Source organism: Prionailurus viverrinus, chromosome C2 (genome assembly GCF_022837055.1).
Source record: "Prionailurus viverrinus isolate Anna chromosome C2, UM_Priviv_1.0, whole genome shotgun sequence".
Lineage (NCBI taxonomy): Eukaryota > Metazoa > Chordata > Mammalia > Carnivora > Felidae > Prionailurus > Prionailurus viverrinus.
Genome location: NC_062569.1, coordinates 85,996,129 through 86,013,286, shown reverse-complemented (window position 1 = coordinate 86,013,286; position 17,158 = coordinate 85,996,129). Strand labels below are relative to the sequence as shown.

At 49.3% G+C, this 17,158-nt stretch overlaps 1 protein-coding gene across 1 annotated transcript in view; it reads left to right on the top strand.

Annotated features, from left to right (window-relative positions):
- The window catches only part of XXYLT1 (xyloside xylosyltransferase 1), a 169,925-nt gene that overhangs the window by 86,955 nt on the left and 65,812 nt on the right, over nucleotides 1–17,158 (top strand). Inside the window, exon 3 of the mRNA XM_047875903.1 lies at nucleotides 9,516–9,648. Coding sequence (XP_047731859.1) covers nucleotides 9,516–9,648 — 133 coding nt within the window. The remainder of the gene's footprint in view (nucleotides 1–9,515; nucleotides 9,649–17,158) is intronic.

The following is a 17,158-nucleotide window of genomic DNA, read 5'->3' as shown; positions in this document are numbered from 1 at the left end:
TTTTCATTTATAAGCGAATCCCATTTATTTGGGTGCAGCATTATGCCCCGTAAAATAATTTCATAGCTTCCCTTGCAGCTAGGTGTGGCCATGTGACTAAATTAGGGACTTCCAGGAAAGTTGTTCAAAGGGTCTGCCTCATTGCAGGGGAGGGAACCTTTCCCTTTCTTCCCCCTTGTTGCCTGGAGCCCCAGTAGCTCTCTGGCACCATGCAGTGACCTTGAGAATGGAAACCAGGTCTAGGATAATAGAACGGAAAGGTAGAAGGAGCCAGGACCTTTGACAGCTTCATGAAGTGGCCCTACCACACCTGGATGACTTAGCTTTAGTCTTCTGTGTGTTCAAACCATTGTTACTTTACATCTTCTGTCCTATGCAGCTGGACCCAACCCACATGGATGCCCCTGCCCCCTAGGGTTGTTGTAAGGTTTAAACAAGCTAAAGCATAGCAAAGCATTTTGTGAGTTGGGAAAGCACTTTGCACGTTGCTATGTTCCATAAAAATACAAGGAATCAGTCCTGTTATTGCCATTGTCATTTGCGTAAACCTAAGGGGCAGGCTGCGGTGACCAGGCCCAGACAAGCTGGCTGGGCCAGGGGCACCAGTGTGTGTCAGAGCTTGGCATGGGGATGGGGGCTGCAGGCAGTGGAATAAAACCTTTGTTACTTTTCCTTTGGGGGAGTGCAAGCGGGGGAGGGGCAGAGAGGGGGACAGAGGATCCAAGGTGGGCTCTGTGCTGACAGCAGTGAGTCTGATGCGCGACTCAAACTCATGAACCGTGAGATTGTGACCTGAGCAAAAGTCAGACGCTCAGTTGACCGAGCCACCCAGATGCCCCTAGTTTTCCTAATTTTACACTGAATCCATAGGTGTGGCCTGGGCTCAAATGCGAGAAAGAGGGAGAGAGGGGCTGGGGGAGGTGAAGAGTGAGGGCAGATGAGATTAGAAACAGGGGCCCCCATAATTCCGGTGAAGAACCTCAGAGTGAGCAGTTTGGAAAGTTGAGCCGTGAGAGCGTTCGGGTAGACCAGTGGTCAGTGTATCACTATTTTCAGAAAGCACCTGTGACTTCTGCCCAAAGAGGACTGTTTTCTCCAGCTGCCATCCCCAGGGCTCTTTGAAAAAAGCCTCCTGGTGAAGAGCAGAGACCTGGCGTCAGTCTCCGTGTTGGTGAACAAAGCCAGAATGTGGTCATGCCCCAAATAGGAAGCAGGGCTTAAGCTTTTGCAGATAAAAAAATCAAGTTTCTAGCAGACCCCAGAGAGCTAGAAGCTGTGGAGAGGCCAGCGGGGGCCACGGACATCTATGCCATAGAAAGGAAAGAAAGGCGGATGTTCTGCTTTCCAAATCCAAAATTCAGTTTCCTCTGTAGATTAAAATTCGTAAAGATACATGAGCTATAATTTCATATTGGCAATAGAAGTGAGAGGAAAATTGAGACCAGGTGTTATATGTGTTGTCGTATGTTATATACGTCCCTAAAGTTTTTCAGCCAAGTTGGAAATAAATTCTGTCCTATCCTAAAGCATATGATTTATATACCTAGTCACCGAAGGCACTAGGGGTGAGGGAGGAGGCTCATGTTACACTGTTGCTAAAGCAAAAACTGTGCCTTTTCATAATAATTTGTTTTGTTTTGTCCGCAAAACAGGAGCTGATAGTTATAAAAAATGTGAGCGCGGAGCCATAGCTCACACTCACTTTTCCATGCTTAATTTTGAGAGGGGGTGAGTAGGGCTGGAAGAAAGAATTTGTTGTATAGCTAATGCATAAAACTGACTGTGGCCATTAATTTCAACCTCTTGGCCCCAAAACCTTTTACCAGAGCTGCTAACAGGTTGTATAAATCACTCGCAGGAACTCCATTTCCTCCCTTCGCTCCTCCCCCAGAGGTAGGTGCAGGCTGCTGATGTGGAAAACAGATCAGCCTGGGGAGAGTCAGGGACTTCCTGGCTGAGCAGCATCTGCAGGGTCCAGCCTGTTGTGTCCTGGCCACCCTGGGGAGGGGGGCGGGGGAGGGGGGGGAGAGGGGTGGGGGCGGTGGTGAAGAGCAAGATGGGCTTTAGAGCCCAGCATTCCCTGGTGAGTCTCAGCCCTGCCACTTTCCAGCTGTGTGATCTTGATTACCATACTTCTTCATTTCCTCATTTGTCAAGCAGAAATCATAATACCAATCTCAGAGCATTTGGATGATTAAATGATTATAATACATTTTCTGCCTGTTGGCTATTGTCATTGAAAACTTCCTCTCAACTTTTGTGGCGTGAAACTCTTCCCCCCCCCCCCCCCCCCCCGAAGTTTCTCCGTTGGCCTCTGCTCAATGGAAGGGAACTCCAATAGTTTTTCAGCTCACTGAGGGTAAGGGTCTTGAGGGAGGTGGTTGTGGGAGGTGGGAACCCCTTCTCTGTCCACAGAAGCCCCAGCCACTGTACCGGGGTGCTCTGGAGCTGTCTGATGTTGTCGTCCTTGATGTGGCAGCATTTCATATGTTTAAAGATAGGGAGATTTTAAAAGGGCCTCAGGGACGTCTGAAGGCTTTTCAGACATCTGTGTGTGAAGGCACACACGGAAACCCGTGTGTGATGGATCAAACGCACTGCTGGGTGAGGAAGTCTGTGATCTCAACTCTGACGCTTCCTCACTAGGTTGCCTTAGACAAGTCGCCCATACTCTCTCTGCCTCTGGTTTCTCATTTGAACACAGGAGGTCCTAATGGCTGCCTGGCAGAAGTGAAGCAGAGGTTCATGAGCTGGCTCAGTAAGTGTAAAGCCCTCGTCATGGCCTGGCACACGGATACCATCTCTCTGCTCCTCAGGAGGGACCGTGTGACCAGGCTGGAGGAGCCCCAGGAGTCTGTACCCAAGGCCTTGGACGCTTGGCATGTCCCACCTTCGTTGGTGGCAGCTCTCCCCATAGTTAGCCTGCCGTCCTGCAGCTGGGCCTTATGCTGCGAAAGGAGTGGAGAGGGGGGCTTTGAGGGACAGGGAAAGGCCCAGCTGGGAAGAGACCCAAGTTCTCTGTTGGGTCTGAGAATCACCACAGCCACTGTCAACTACAGACACCCTCAGGGGCACCGCTGGGGTCTGTGCATTGTGGTGGCCAGTCTTCCATCACAGCCCGAGACCCTGTGCAGCAGGAGCAGCCAGTCTGGCGTGGCTGGTGCGGCACATCAGGATTGGGCCTGGGCCGTGGGCCTCTTACCGTTCGGGGGGGTCCCTACCCCTCTCAGTGGCCTTTGGCTCCTGCAGGCCAGATGTGCCTCCGAGGAGCCATTACGAAGCACCAGAGGAGGATAAAACAGGTGGCAAATTGTTGCAGTGTTTCCAAGCAGACAGTGAGAAATCAAGCTTCCTTTCCAAGCAGCTGCTTCCAGATTCTCCACCTCGTGACACCTCACACACTCGGGTTGCCACAGTGTCCCCTTCTCCCTGAACCCTCTCCTGGCTAATGGAAAGCTAGGGGTAGTGTTCTGAGGTGAAAGCCCTCTGATGTGTTATAAATATTTATCTCTGGAAAGCTCTGAAGCTTTTTCAAGACAGAAGGAGAAAGGAGGCACTTGCACAGTCGATCTGCCCCCTCGGAGAAGGCCCGTTCGTTGTGTAGGATGGTAGGCCCAGTGCTTACCCAAGCATGTCTGTCTTTTCATAATTCCCTGATCTATTTTGTCGTGTGTTGTTCTGTGTGTGTTAGGATGCATCTACCAGGAATTACTTCTGGGGCTAGGAGAAGGGAGGGGAGTGGAAAAGAGGCTTCTTTTCCCCTTTTGTTTGTTTTTGGGTATCATTAATTACTCACTCTGGGTTGTAATTCCATCCATGGTCAGATGACATGCCTTGTGACTGGTTTAATTGAAGGCTGATGATGAGCTGTCTCAAGCCTTTCCACGGGGGAATGTTGACTTGGGAAGCGCCCAGCTGGTTCTAAGGCCGCGCATGTTGTCTTCTGCCGTGCACTGGAGCAGAGGAATGGACCCTCTGGCTCAGCCAGGCTGTGCTCGGGGCCTCAGGCGCCAGCAGCCGGGCTGGGCCTCCTGAACCCTGAGTACAGTCACCTGGGCAGTCAATTACTTCCTCCGTGCTCTCCAGGGCCAGGGTGGTCATGATGGTAATGGTCTAGGTCTTGAAAGCTGCATTTGTAGCTAACACTTCTAGTCCCGTCTTTCCTTTTCTAACCTGTTAGAAACAAGTGGCACCATTTTGTTAGCCTGCAATGGGAGCATGAGAGAGTGAGGTGAGTGGATGTGGCCCCTTGTGAAGATGATACCACTACTTTACCCCCTTGAAGTTCAAGTGGAAAAAGGTCTCAGACCAAAAATCCCACCTAGATCCTTAGCATCCTTTCCCACTTTGAGTTGACATATACTAGTGGCTCCTGTCTTATTGTCAGATGTTTATCAGTCCTGTGGTTGGGGGTTTCAGCCAGGACCCCTGAACCGCCTTCTATACCCAGGATACAGCAATCCTTCCATTTCCTGAAATGGCCCGGGTCAGCCTGTCTGATCTCTTGCCAACAACCGTCCCCCATGGAAACCAGTGTTCAAAGTCCTGAATGCTGATCCATGAAGGGACACTGCTGGGAGTTCCTCTGCATTCTGTCATCTACTGAGGGGTCTGGCCAGCCTGCCTCAGCCCTGGTGCTCATCTGAGGATCATGTTCCTCAAATCCCTCATGCCACACAGGGCTTTTCCTAACACATGGGCAAGCTTCCTTCTATCTGAGAAAATGATGCACTTCAGTTCTTGGTTTTGTGATTAAATGCATACATGACAAGATTGGTAAGTTTGAGGGGCTGGTTGGATGGCCCATCTTCCAACTAACTGGATGTCGCAGCAAACATGTTTCCAGGAGTGAACAGGTCCAGCTAGAACAGAAGATGACTGGGTGTGGACCAGTGGAGGTGGGGGGACAGTGTTTTACTACTGGCTGTTGTAGTTCTCACACCAGGCACTGAGCTTGTGTCTCCATGGGTGACTCCTGGTTGTTAAGTCAGGCTTCTGCCTCCCTTTGAATGTGCGACTCAAGGTGTGTTCTTAGAGAAATTTAAAGATTCGTTGGCTTTGGTTGTTTTCTGACATCCCTGCCTGATGTTAATGTGAGAATATGGAGAGCAGTTTTCCAAAAGCTGGCTATAAAGTATGTGGATCATGGAGGTCTCTTCTTTCTTTAGCTGCGACTATTTATCTTCAGGTTTCCGTTTTCATGGTATGATATGCACATCCTCCATGAGCTGCTTGTATTGGGTGCCTGGCAAGTCTTGCGCACAGCCCTTTGGGCCATATTATTTTGGCCACGGTGTTTTCTGCTCTTGAGTTTATGGCCCAAATTGGGAGTGGGTAGAGGGTGGGGGGCACTAATTGACATGAGAGCATTAGCTAGGCAATCAGAAGACCTGAGTTCTGGGACCAGCTTGGCCACTTAGCTCAACTGTGTGACCCCTGACAAGTCCCGTGTCATCCTTGGTCCTCAGTTTCTCCATCTGTATAATGGGTAGATTTGCTCTTCTTTCAGATCTGTTATCCTAGATTATTCTGCCCTTTTTTTTTTTTTTTTTTAACCATTTTCTCATGGGATTCTGACATGGCAGACATTCACCCAGCCTGGACGCTGGCCATTGTTTTGAGTTTTGTAGATGTCTAGTCCCTTTTCTGAGACGCCTTTTCCCATGCTTTATAGATTTCATCTCCTTTTTGTTTTGGAGTCAGTTATCTCACCCATTTATTACTTAAATCTCAGTGGTCATAACTGCTGTCATTACAGCCGTCCTCCAGCCAGCATCCCCTCTGGGCCGTCACCATTGCTGCCACTGCCATGTATCCATCTTATTTCATCCTTAGAAGAGCCTTTCAACATTATAGATACCACCTCCCCTGCCCCAGCCATGCAGTTCCCACAGAGAGAGGACGACACCAAGGACCAGAGGCCAGAGGAGCAGGGCCCTTTAAGAGAATCTCACCCCAGTCCATTCCAGCCTTCCTAGTAAGCATCTTCCTCTTTCCAGCAGTGACATTTGCAACTTGGCATCTTATTTCAAAATCACATAAAAGAATAACCGTCTGGATAGATGCCCGCATGACATTGCAGGTTGCTCTGAGGGCTGTCGGCTCTCAGAACAGAAGGGAGTGTCCTCCTGCCTCAGCCCAAAGAGTAGTAACTGGGTCAGTCCTTTCACATCAGTGTGAAGAAGTCCGTTCGTGCATACCTGCTGCCTCTTCCCTTCCTAACCAGTTAACTTATTTGGTGAAGTCCCTCTTGGAAGAAGTATTAGCAACTTATAGTAAAATAAGGTACCTTACAAGTGAGGAGTTATAAAACCATAAAAACATCTCAAATTCCTGTGTCTCAGGGCCGCACATGGCCTTTTCCAGCTTTACTCCCAGCCAGTCCCTAAAGGGCAGGGAAAGTGCTTAGATTTATTGATGGGCTTCTTAAGACAAGGCCAGGGCTCTGCCAAAATGAAGGAGCTGGGTCTCTTCAGGAGACATCTGATGCCCCTGAACTCCGCTCTCCCAGCACATTTCCACCCTCAAGGAACACTCTGGCAAAGATGGGGAGGCAGGGACCCAGGTGGCAATGCCCATGTCTTTGACCGGGGCCTGTCCAGGCAGGGGAGGGAAGGAGGCATTCGGGCTGCACTTCGCAGAATAGGTTGGATTTAGATGGCCTTGAAAGACCAAGGGGTACACATAGCACGTGGTAGACTCTCAAGGAAGACCAGCTGACTGAATGGCCTCTCCACCACTGGGAGTTTCTTTAATTATAGCGGAACTATTTGCATGTAGAGGACTTCCCTTACGTTCTACATTTGGCTTTTTGTCTGTCAAGGTCTTTGGCACTTTGCTGTGCCCCTATATGGTGGCAGGGGGTGCCAGATCTGCCTCCCTGGAGCTTCTCTCTGATCAGAGGGGAATCAGGGTCAACTGGAAAGAGTGTGCTGGGCTTTCACGTGAAGCTGACCAAAGGTCAGACCCCAGCTCCAGCACTTGTTTATTGTGGGACCTTGGGCTGTTGTTTTTAACTTTCCTAAGGCTGTTTTTTCATGTGAACATAGGAATAACTCAACACGTTGGGTGGTGATGAGAAGTAAGCTAAGTGCCTGTGCAATATTGGGTACTTAAAAACCACTCACAGAAAGGGTGGGTGCTTCCATGTGACTGTCACTGGTGTCATTGGAGGTACACCCTGGAGCCATGAGGATGACGTTTCCCCTTCTTGCATAGCCCTGTCAATACCACACAGAAGTTCCACCATACATCCTTGAGGCCTCCCCATCTTTCGGCCAAACGCCCTTGTTCCCTTCCACCACCTTCCTCGGCAGAACCTGTCGTGATGTGGTTTCTCTCCTCAGGATGATGGTGCCCTCCTGTCCCTGTCTCATTAAGTGCTCTGCTCTACTGTGTGTAAGAACCACCTGAGACCCTGGACGTAGGAGCTTGGGGCACAGGAAGTGGAAAGGAAGGGAGGGAGGGAGTGAAGAAGAAAAGTGGCTGGACGGGGTGTGTGTGCACCCCCTCACCGTGACTTCTTGATGGCTACGATTCTCATTCCTAGATGTTCTCTCCTGGGACACAGCGTCCTTCCCTAAGGTCCCCATCAGGTACTGTGTCTTTGTTCCCCAGGGCCACCTCTGAAAGCAACGGGTGCCCTGAGGCTCTGCCCTGTGGTCTGTATCTCTTCTCCACTCCTAGTTTAAGGCAGCTTTCTGGGAGACAGCGACGTCAACACAAGGGCCTCCCGACCGCAGGCCCCGAGTCGTCACCTTTCCTGGTTTCTCTGTTGTTGTTGTTGTTATTGCTGTTTTTAGTGCAGGAGGGAGAGCAGCAGTTTTACTCATTGGCGTGTGGGCAGTGTGAAGCCAGGCAGGCAGCAGTGTTCCATGGCTAGGCGAGCTCATTTTCCTGCATCCCCTTCCACAGGGCCAGAGAGGCGTGGCTTTGGTGCCCCCTTACTTTCCTCAGGCCTGGGCAGCTGGGGTCTCACCTCGTGTAACTTATTTTTTTCAGAACGCTCACGTCAAATGTCAACTGATGTGTTGTTTGTTTTGTTTTGTCTTTTTTTTTTTTTCCTGTGCCACAAAGGAAAAGAGAACAAGAACAAATGAATCAGTTTTTCTGGAATCATAAGCTGTGATTTCTTCATAAACTAATTTCGAGAATGGCTATTGAATTCCACAAACATTCCTGAGTGTTTACTGACCACCAAGGCCTGCCCTATGAAGGGGTGGAGGCCGAGATGCCAAAGATAGGGTCCCTGTCTTCAGAGGGCTTCCTCGGGAAGCCTGTGCTCAGACAGCCGTCATGTCCTGGGGGGAGCCTCATGTTCCGGATGGGTGTTAGTGTGCCTCGGCTGCCCAGGCATGCCCATAGTTCACAGCCCAGCCCAAGTCTCCCTCCTCCATGAAGTCTCCCTTGACTGCGTCAGGCATCAGTGAGTTCCCTACTCTCCAGACCCTGGATTCCTTCAGTCCTCTGCAGCTTGAATACAAGATGTTTCCTGTCTGTCCTCTCCTCTTCCCGGCACCACAGCCTCCCGAGGCCCGTTGTATCACCCCCACATTAACAAATGAGACAGCTAGGATTTAAACAAGTCATTTTCCCAGGGTCACAGAGTTAATCAGCAGCAAAGCTGGAACTTGCACTTCGTGTCCGATTCCCACCTCAGGCCTCCTCCTCAGTGCAGAGCACTTTCTCTCCTCCATCATCTGACCCTGAGCGCCCCCTCTCTGGAGCCCCTGCAGCCCCTCCCATTTCACGTCCGCACTGGTTCCTCCCCTCTTGGTTTCAGTCACCTGCTATCACTCCTGGGGTGGGGGGCAGAGGCCCATCAGCTGGGTCCGGTCCCCTGCTGGCACAGGCGCTGAGTCAGGCTTGGTAGGGGAAGGAGGAGAGAACTTAGCCAGTGCCTCCCTCCTCCCCTCTCGCCCTGAGTCATCTGGAGGCAACAGAAACAAACAGAGCTTATGTGCCAGGTAATTGTGAGACTCAGTTTGTCTAATTATAGTTCACTTTGTCTTTCAGCCAGTGGAATAAAAACAGTATCTGAAGTCTTTCAGCTGTTCCCCTTTGGGTCAGCATCCCAGCCTGACACACTACGTTTGCAGAACGTGCTAATAAGGGTGGGTTTTCAGCTCTCTCTCCTGTGGGTCGTTTACCAGCTGTGCCCCAAAGAGAAACACCTGTATGCTCCACACTAGATCCTTTTGAGAATGAAGTGGTGTGCTGTTGACAATGACACCAGGACAGTGGGCCTGAAGTAGGGCACATGGTCACCGAGTTATAAACAAGATGCCTGCCTGCGATTGGAAGGAAAGGTGGAGTGGTTGTTTACGAAGGCTTCTCATGCGGAGTGGGTTGCTGGTGGATGAAGCGCCTCTGTTTCCAGCCATAACTTTGCATCATTCAGTGACTGTAAGAATGATCCACTACCTGTTTCTGCAATTTCCACTCATTTTCTGTCAGTGGCTGAGCCTCCCAGGATGTGTGTCTGTGTCTTATTGTTTTCTTTTTCTTTCCTCCAGAGATCCTGCGGATAATTCAGCTGGACCTAGACCTGAAGTACAAGACCAACATCCGGGAATTGTTTGAGGAGTTTGACAATTTCCTGCCAGGCGCCGTCATTGGCATAGCAAGAGAGATGCAGCCAGTATACAGGTATGTGGCAGCTGTAGGGGACGTGGCCTCCAGGACCCTCTCCACCCCTTGTCCCCTTCCCCTCTCCCGCTACCCACTTCAGACTGGGATTTATCGGTAGACAGTCTTTCTACACTTAATCTCTTAGAGATACATTTGTACTTACTGCCTGTCGTCAACAGTGCGGGCAGGTGGGTCCGCTCCAAAGCCATAGATGCTGCCTCGTTCTTTTTGGGGAGTGTGTGACATTTTTCTTGTAGAAAGGGGAGCTGTTTTGGTTGTTGGTTGTGGTTAAGCGCAGAATTTTAAAATCTTGGGCTTTGCCTTACAGAGGGAGGTATCAGGATATGGCTTTAACTTGCCGGTCTGATGATGAACTAGGTTTTCTTGGCCTCTCGGTCACCAGTGACCGCTCCTCTGTTGAAGCAGAGTCTCAGTGTCTTGTAAGGAGGCAAAGGCAGCACAGCTCTGGAACACAGGTTGGCGTTCCCCGCTCACGGTGAAGAACGCATTCTGCGTCGTGCACGGCTTCATTGTCAAGCACGCGTCGTAGAGAAACCCCAGCGTCTGCGAACCGGGAGACATGTTCAAGAATATCCATTGCAGCATTGTGTGTGGTAGCCAAAAACTGAGAATGACTTAAATGCCATAGATAGCAGAATGGATAAATAAAATACCTTCATCTGAGTGAGTCCTACACAAAACCAAAAATGAGCACGTGGTACCTACGCACACTGCTAGGCAAAACTAAACTGTAATCTTCAGGGATACGTACCATGTGGCCCAAATTATAAGGAAAACCAAGGAAATGCTGATCCCCAAAGCCAGCACAGCGTTCCCTCTGGAGAGGGTGGGGTGGGGGAGGGGTGGGGAGCAGGATGTGGGCGGAGGTTGCCTCTGGAGTGCCTCAGTGTGGTGTCAGTCCTCTGCCACGGGGGCCGTGCGCGGGGTTGCGCGTCATCCTGTGTGTGTACTATACATCTTACAGTTGAAACAAAGGAGAGGAGAGGCAAAAGCACGTACAAGTTTTCGTTAAAAACTAGACCCATGGTTCTGGATCTAGAGAGTTCCAGGTCACTGACTGGTCCTCCTCTGGGCAGAGCCAGAGCACCCCCAGAACCGAGCTGCCTGGAGCGGGGATTTCACCGTCCCCTGCGCTGGCCCGCTCTTTGTTCTCTGCGCATCCCCTCCCGCTGGCTCCCTGTGGACATTCTTGGAGCCATGCCGCCTTTGGAGAGCTGCAGAGCACAGGCGACTGGTGACCCAAGAGCCCGTGCTTCCCCTAAAAGAGAGGGGAAGAGTGACAGCCTGCTTGCTTGTGGTTATTTGCAACACGCAGATCACATAACAGGAAATTCCTGCGAGGCCTCTGAGAGGGCTGATAACCCCTGGGCCTTGTGGGCTGTTCGTCCTGACGTCATCCTCTCCCACGGTGTCCCCCGCCCCCGCCCCATCACAAAGCAGGGCCTAGTACTCGGAGAGGCTTTGGGCAAACACTTGCCACTTCCAGCTCCTAGCAGCCTCCGGGCCTCATTCCCTCACCTTCGCGCAAGGTGTATCTTATGTCAGTGGTTCTCAATTTCACAACTGGAGGCGCTGGAAAGGAGCACTGAACTGAGAGTCCAAAGTCCTGTGTGCTCATCCCTGTGCACAGGGCCTGGGTTCCCCCATCTGAGAACAGGAGCAGTTGTGCTCCTAGACTTCCCGCCCCTGGCTCTGGCACTGTGATCCCTCTCTCCTGCCCCTCACCATTTCCTCAGTGTCTTTCCTCAGTCCTGAGGCTGCCTGTCTGCTGCGGGGGCGGGGGGGCTCCTCACTGCTCAGTAGGGGCCAGGGTCTCCTGGATACTTGTACCAGGCTCATTTTTAAATGCAGTCAGAGCAGTGCTACCTTCAAGGCCTGATCTGGAATCTTCTCATGTAATATACATGGAAACGTGATCACATTTATATCGTTTTGGCCAGAATTTATGTTTTTTGTAGATCTAGGATTTTATTAACCGTGAAACTTAAATCAATTTAATTGTCTGGACTTCTCAAAAGAAATCTCTGAGAGATTTTTGGGGCGCCTGGGTGGCGCAGTCGGTTGAGCGTCCGACTTCAGCCAGGTCACGATCTCGCGGTCCGTGAGTTCGAGCCCCGCGTCAGGCTCTGGGCTGATGGCCCAGAGCCTGGAGCCTGTTTCCGATTCTGTGTCTCTCTCTCTCTGCCCCTCCCCCGTTCATGCTCTGTCTCTCTCTGTCCCAAAAATAAATAAATGTTGAAAAAAAAAAATTAAAAAAAAAAAAAAAAAAGAAATCTCTGAGAGATTTTAGATCCAAAACGAAATTGAATTTTTCTCACCTTCGGAGTCTTTAATTATCTGAGGAAAATCAGACCTCTGTGGCTGGGCTGCTGAAAGAGGCCCAAACTGCCCTGTCCTTAGGGCTCGTGCACTCAAGTCAGCAGAAATGAAAACTCCTTTTGGTGCTCCCACCTTCCCCTTCCATTCCTCCCCAGCTGAAATGTTTATAAAGCCTCTAATAATTAAGTCTGCAAACGGCTGTCCTGCACGAATGTGCGCCCTACTGGCTCTGGGTAATTGCCTCTGAATATTTGCAGTCTCGTGCTGGGGCTGGGAATGGCTTGGTGCTGGCTTGGTGTGAGGGGTGGGGGGTGGAGTATGGATTTTTTTTTTGCTGTCTTCCACAAGAAAACTGGAGACTCCACTGCCCCCAAAGAGCAAGTGTTAGTTGTTTACGCCTTTGGAGCCTGTGCCTGGGAGTGTGTGCTTGTGGGGAAGGAGTGGGAGAAGAAAGGGGGGAATGGAAGGGCGGCGAGTGAACCGCGTACACACAAGGACGGATGGAACTGGGCCCTTCCCCTGGGCAGGCAGCCTCAGCCCCACTTGTCTGGACTTGGCCGTCACCCACCCCTGTGGGCACTTGCCACTTCCCTAGCCCTCCTCCAGGAACGAGGAGGTGGTGGGAGTTCCCACAACCACGTGGCCTCCCCAAGTGGCGGAGTGTGAGGTGGGCAAGGTTTTTGCCAAAAGCAAAATCAGCTAGCGTCTATGAAAAGAAAGGAAAATTTAGAAACGAAACAGCACAAAAGCAAAACTGGACTGATTAACCAAGTATGTTTTTGATCTGGAAATTCACTAAGCAGAAATAAATTTGGATCTCCTTAACTGTGTTATTTTTATAGTCACTTGTCTGACAGTTACTGTACTTCAAAAGGGCACATCTTAAGTCATTTTTATGGTTGTTTCCCCTCTATTGTGTGCCATGAACGTTAGAAGCTTGGAGGAGAGGGGAGGGAAATGTACTTCTCACTATTCATTTGACAAATAGCTGTTTTGTTTTGTTTTGTTTTTCAGTTCTCCCGCTGCCCCAAATATACATTAACCCCACCATGTGTTCTGGAAAATGATGGATTGTGGGATGCTAGGATGGCGATAGAGGAACCTTTTCCTCCGGGGTCCCCGTCAGGATTCTGTTGAGTCAGATGTTCCATGACCCTTCTCACCTGAAAGTTGGGGAGTCGTGGCCATTTTGGGTGGAACAGTCCTGCCCTGACCCTTTCTCTGCCTCTTTGTCAAGAGAACTAGACTGCCGGACAGGTCCTCAGGGGTGATGTGTTTAGTTGGGATACATGGCCAAGCTTTCTCTGTCAACAGAATGGTCTCTGTAAATAGACAACTGTATTTTGCAGATATGTGTTAGTCCAGGATGCCATTTTGAATTTGCTTCCTGATGAATGTATTCAAAGAGTAAAGAAAACTGTTGGACCCTCTTTATGTACAGCCCATAAAAATTACAAGTGAGTATCAGCAGGCAGAGCTGCTTGACGTGGAAGAAAAAGCATTCGGGTTATATTCAGAAGCTCTGGATTATAGTCCCTGCCTTTCATGAATTACCCACATGATGCTTTGCAAGCTACTGGATGCTCTGACCCTCTGTTTTGTTTTCAATCTGTAAGTAGGGATACGTATATCTCCAGAATTACCAAAAACTCAAATGGAACAACATGCATGAAAGTTTCTGGAGTGAGAGAGGCCCTCAGTCAAGGGCACTTGCTCACCCTCCTCCCTCAGTCCTCACCACGCCTTTGTGTGTTTTCTTTTCAAGGCAATTTCTTCTACGGGATACCCTCGCTCTACCCCACCCCTACCGTGCAGGGATACTAGTTAAAACACGTGACACTCACTTAAGTTGGATTTCAGATAAACAAATAATTGTCTTGTGTACGTATGCCCCACATATTGCATGGGGACACATGTACACAAAACAACTATTTGCTGTTTATGTGAAATTTAAATTAACTGGATGCCCTGTTTTTTGTTTGCTTGCTTGTTTGTTTCGCTAAACCTGGCGGCTCTACCCCTACCCAAGAGTGAGAACCTTCTCTTTTTAGCAGAAGGGGGTGATCTGGCTTTTCTACAAAATCCTCGGGTGAGCAGGAACAAAGTGTTACAGGAGTGGGAGCTTGTGAGGAAAACAGGGTAAGTGAGGGATGGAAGGAGGCAGCTCTCAAAGTCTCCGTGAGGCACCAGGCCTGAGGTCACCACTCCACAGGAGTTAGAGGCCTGCTTGTGATTTGGGCCCTTTGGGGAGGTCGCTGGAGCTAGGAGGCCTGGCAGTGGTTTAGCTTCAGGCCACAGGGTTCCTGCTGAGCTTGGAATGAGTGTATGAGAGAGAGACACACAGAGAATGTGTGTGAGAGAGAATGTGTGTGTGGTGTGAGAGAGAGAGACAAATAATATGTGTGTGAGAGAGAGAATGTGTCTGACAGAGAGAGAGAGAGAGAGAGAGAGAGAGAGAGAGAGAGTGTGTGTGTGTGTGTAGCTGGGGTCACAGCCCTTGGTTATGGTCTTTCTGTCTTGGAGCTGGCCACCTGAGGAGCTGATGAATGGGAGCTTTGTTGGTGGGGGCCACTGGCTTCCGGTTCATTCTCTGTTGGCTCCACAGGCCAGCTGTGTGCTTGTTTGAGCCCAAACCCACCATGAGATGGAAGCAGCAGGCTAATCCTGTCAGCTGCTGATAAGGCACCACCAGGCAGGAATTTGCTTTTGTGTTAAGTATTTTAATAGTGTCCACTCTTTCACCTTTTTAGGTCACATGGTTTTAATTGATAGCATCTGTGCCAGCCTCGCCTCCTTCCAGATGCTGGAATGGAAATGTCCAGTTAATCTGCAGGCTGCCTTATCCCATTCCTAGGACTGGTGAAGGGCTCTCAGGGGAGCTGGGGAGGAAGTGAAGATTTAGCACAGAGGTAGCACAGAGGTAGGAGAGGAGGATGTGGGATGGCCCCACCTGTGCCACTCACAGCTGTGTGACCTTGGGCAAGTCTCTTGGCCTCTCTGAGCTTCAGTTTCTATAGCTGAGAAATGGGAATTATAGCACTGTATAATACTACATATGGTGGAGTTGAATGGCAGATTAAATCAGTCAGTATATTTATAGTGCCTGGCATGGAGTAGCACTCCCTAGTGGTCCTGGGCGTTTTATCCAGTTCTAGCTTAGCCACTTACTAGTTGTGTGACCCAAAGGAAGTCCCTTAACTTCTGAGCTTCAGTATCCTTATGCGTAAAATTGGAGCAGCTGATAACTTAGCATAATTAGTGCTAATATTTTGGCTTCTCAGCATCTAAACTCCCTTCCTGTGTTTGAGGAATTCCCTGCCGTGTAAGCCATCCCCACCTTTCTGGAAGACAAAGGGGCTGATACTTTATTTCCTGGACTCCTAGCTGGGATGTTGGCACTGGCTTCCCCTCCTTCCCTGCCTCCCCTGAGGAAATCAGTCCTATGAATTTAGTATCTGTGCAGGCATGTCTTTATACTTTTGCCATATACTCTAAACAATACAGGCTATTTGCAAAACAGAACAGTGTTGCAAGAAGTCAACTAGTCCACAACGAAGGAGGGAAGTTTTAGTATGCCTCTGTGGGAATCCGAGAGCTCAGACGGGGAGGTATGCACACAGAAGATGCAGTTGTGGTTGCAGCGGGGAAGCAGGGCAGGTACCCCAGTCCCTGCTTCCCAGTGTGAGCCTGGCGGCCTCTTTCCCCTTCCCCGGGTATTTCAGTGCCCTGCAGAGGGCGAACTGCTGGCCACACCCCCTGTTTCTGAACTCAGCCCATGCCTCTAGCCCTGAGCGCTAACAAGGTTTGGGTTCCATTTCTTCTCCTGGAGATATTCATCTTGTTTTTTAACCCTACTACGTCTTTTCCCATGCTGCGCTCCTCGAATTAGAAAAAAAATCATTATATAAAAATATTTTCATTAAAAATTCGAGAAGTATGTGAGGATTATTTTTCCAGAGATTTTCTACAAATTTATCAACATGTATGTGTGTGTGTATCCGTGGACTCATACTTTATATACCCTTGTGCATCGTTTTTATTTTTTTGTTCACTTACCAGTATATCTTGGCCATCCTTATACCTAACTCAGTATTCCTATATGAAGTGTTGCTAGTCTCCCAGCATATATGCATATATGCCTATATACGTATGCATATATACATACGTATGTATGTATGTATGTACATATGCATATGTATATAGGTGTATATGTATGTGTGTGTGTGTGTGTGTGTATGTTTGTGTTTTTGTTTTTTGCTTTTCACTTAGGAAAACTTCCAAAATATACAAAAGTAGACAGAATCATGTAGGGTGCTGGGTGCTTCAATGTTACAACATTCAAGGAGCCTCAATAATTATTAGCCCTCAGCCAGTCTTGTTTCATCTCTACTCCCAGCCACCTCTCCACTTCTGCCTTCCTTACTTTCTCTGTTATTTTGAAACAAATCCCAGACAGCCTACCATTGCATCTGTAAATGTTATTTTTAATCTTTTTTTTTTTTTTTTTTTTTTTTAAGCCTCCTATCTGCCATTGCTGGGTCTGGAGCTGAGGAGGGTTGTGTGAACTCATAGTGGCATTTTGTCTTCAGGTTCCTCAGTCTGAAATCAGTTTGTATGAGGGAGGGAGATGGACAGACCCGTCTCTCACATCTAGCCACCCAGCGTTTTCCATCTCTCTCCAGATTGTCTTGTGTCAGGATGTTACTGTACTACTTCTGTCTGGAAGGGTTTACGCTGATATAAATAAATCCAGGTCCTCTGTTCAGTAGGCGTCAAGCTCTGCTTTGTAAGAGAGTGCCACCACCACCATCATTGCAAGTAGTAGGCTCTCTTCTTCCCTCAGACACCTGAAAATGAATTTCTTGGTTCTTGTTCTTGTGTGTGTGTGTGTGTGTGTTTTAAGTAACCAAGATTGAACCTGTCGGTTTCTATTACGGTTCAATCTGAGTAACAGAGAAAAAAAGCTGCCACCTTATACAGCAGTGCCTGATAAAGAAGCTGAGTGTTTCTTCACTCCCTGGGAGTCGGCAGGCTGGACTCTTTGGCATAACCCATGGGATCTGGAGGCTGTGATGGAGGCCCGGAATTCCTAATAAAAGGGGAGGGAGGTACCTGCCCCATGCTAGAGATAAAAATACCTACTCTGAGGCGGTTATTTTTTAATCACACCATTGGGAACATGTGTTTT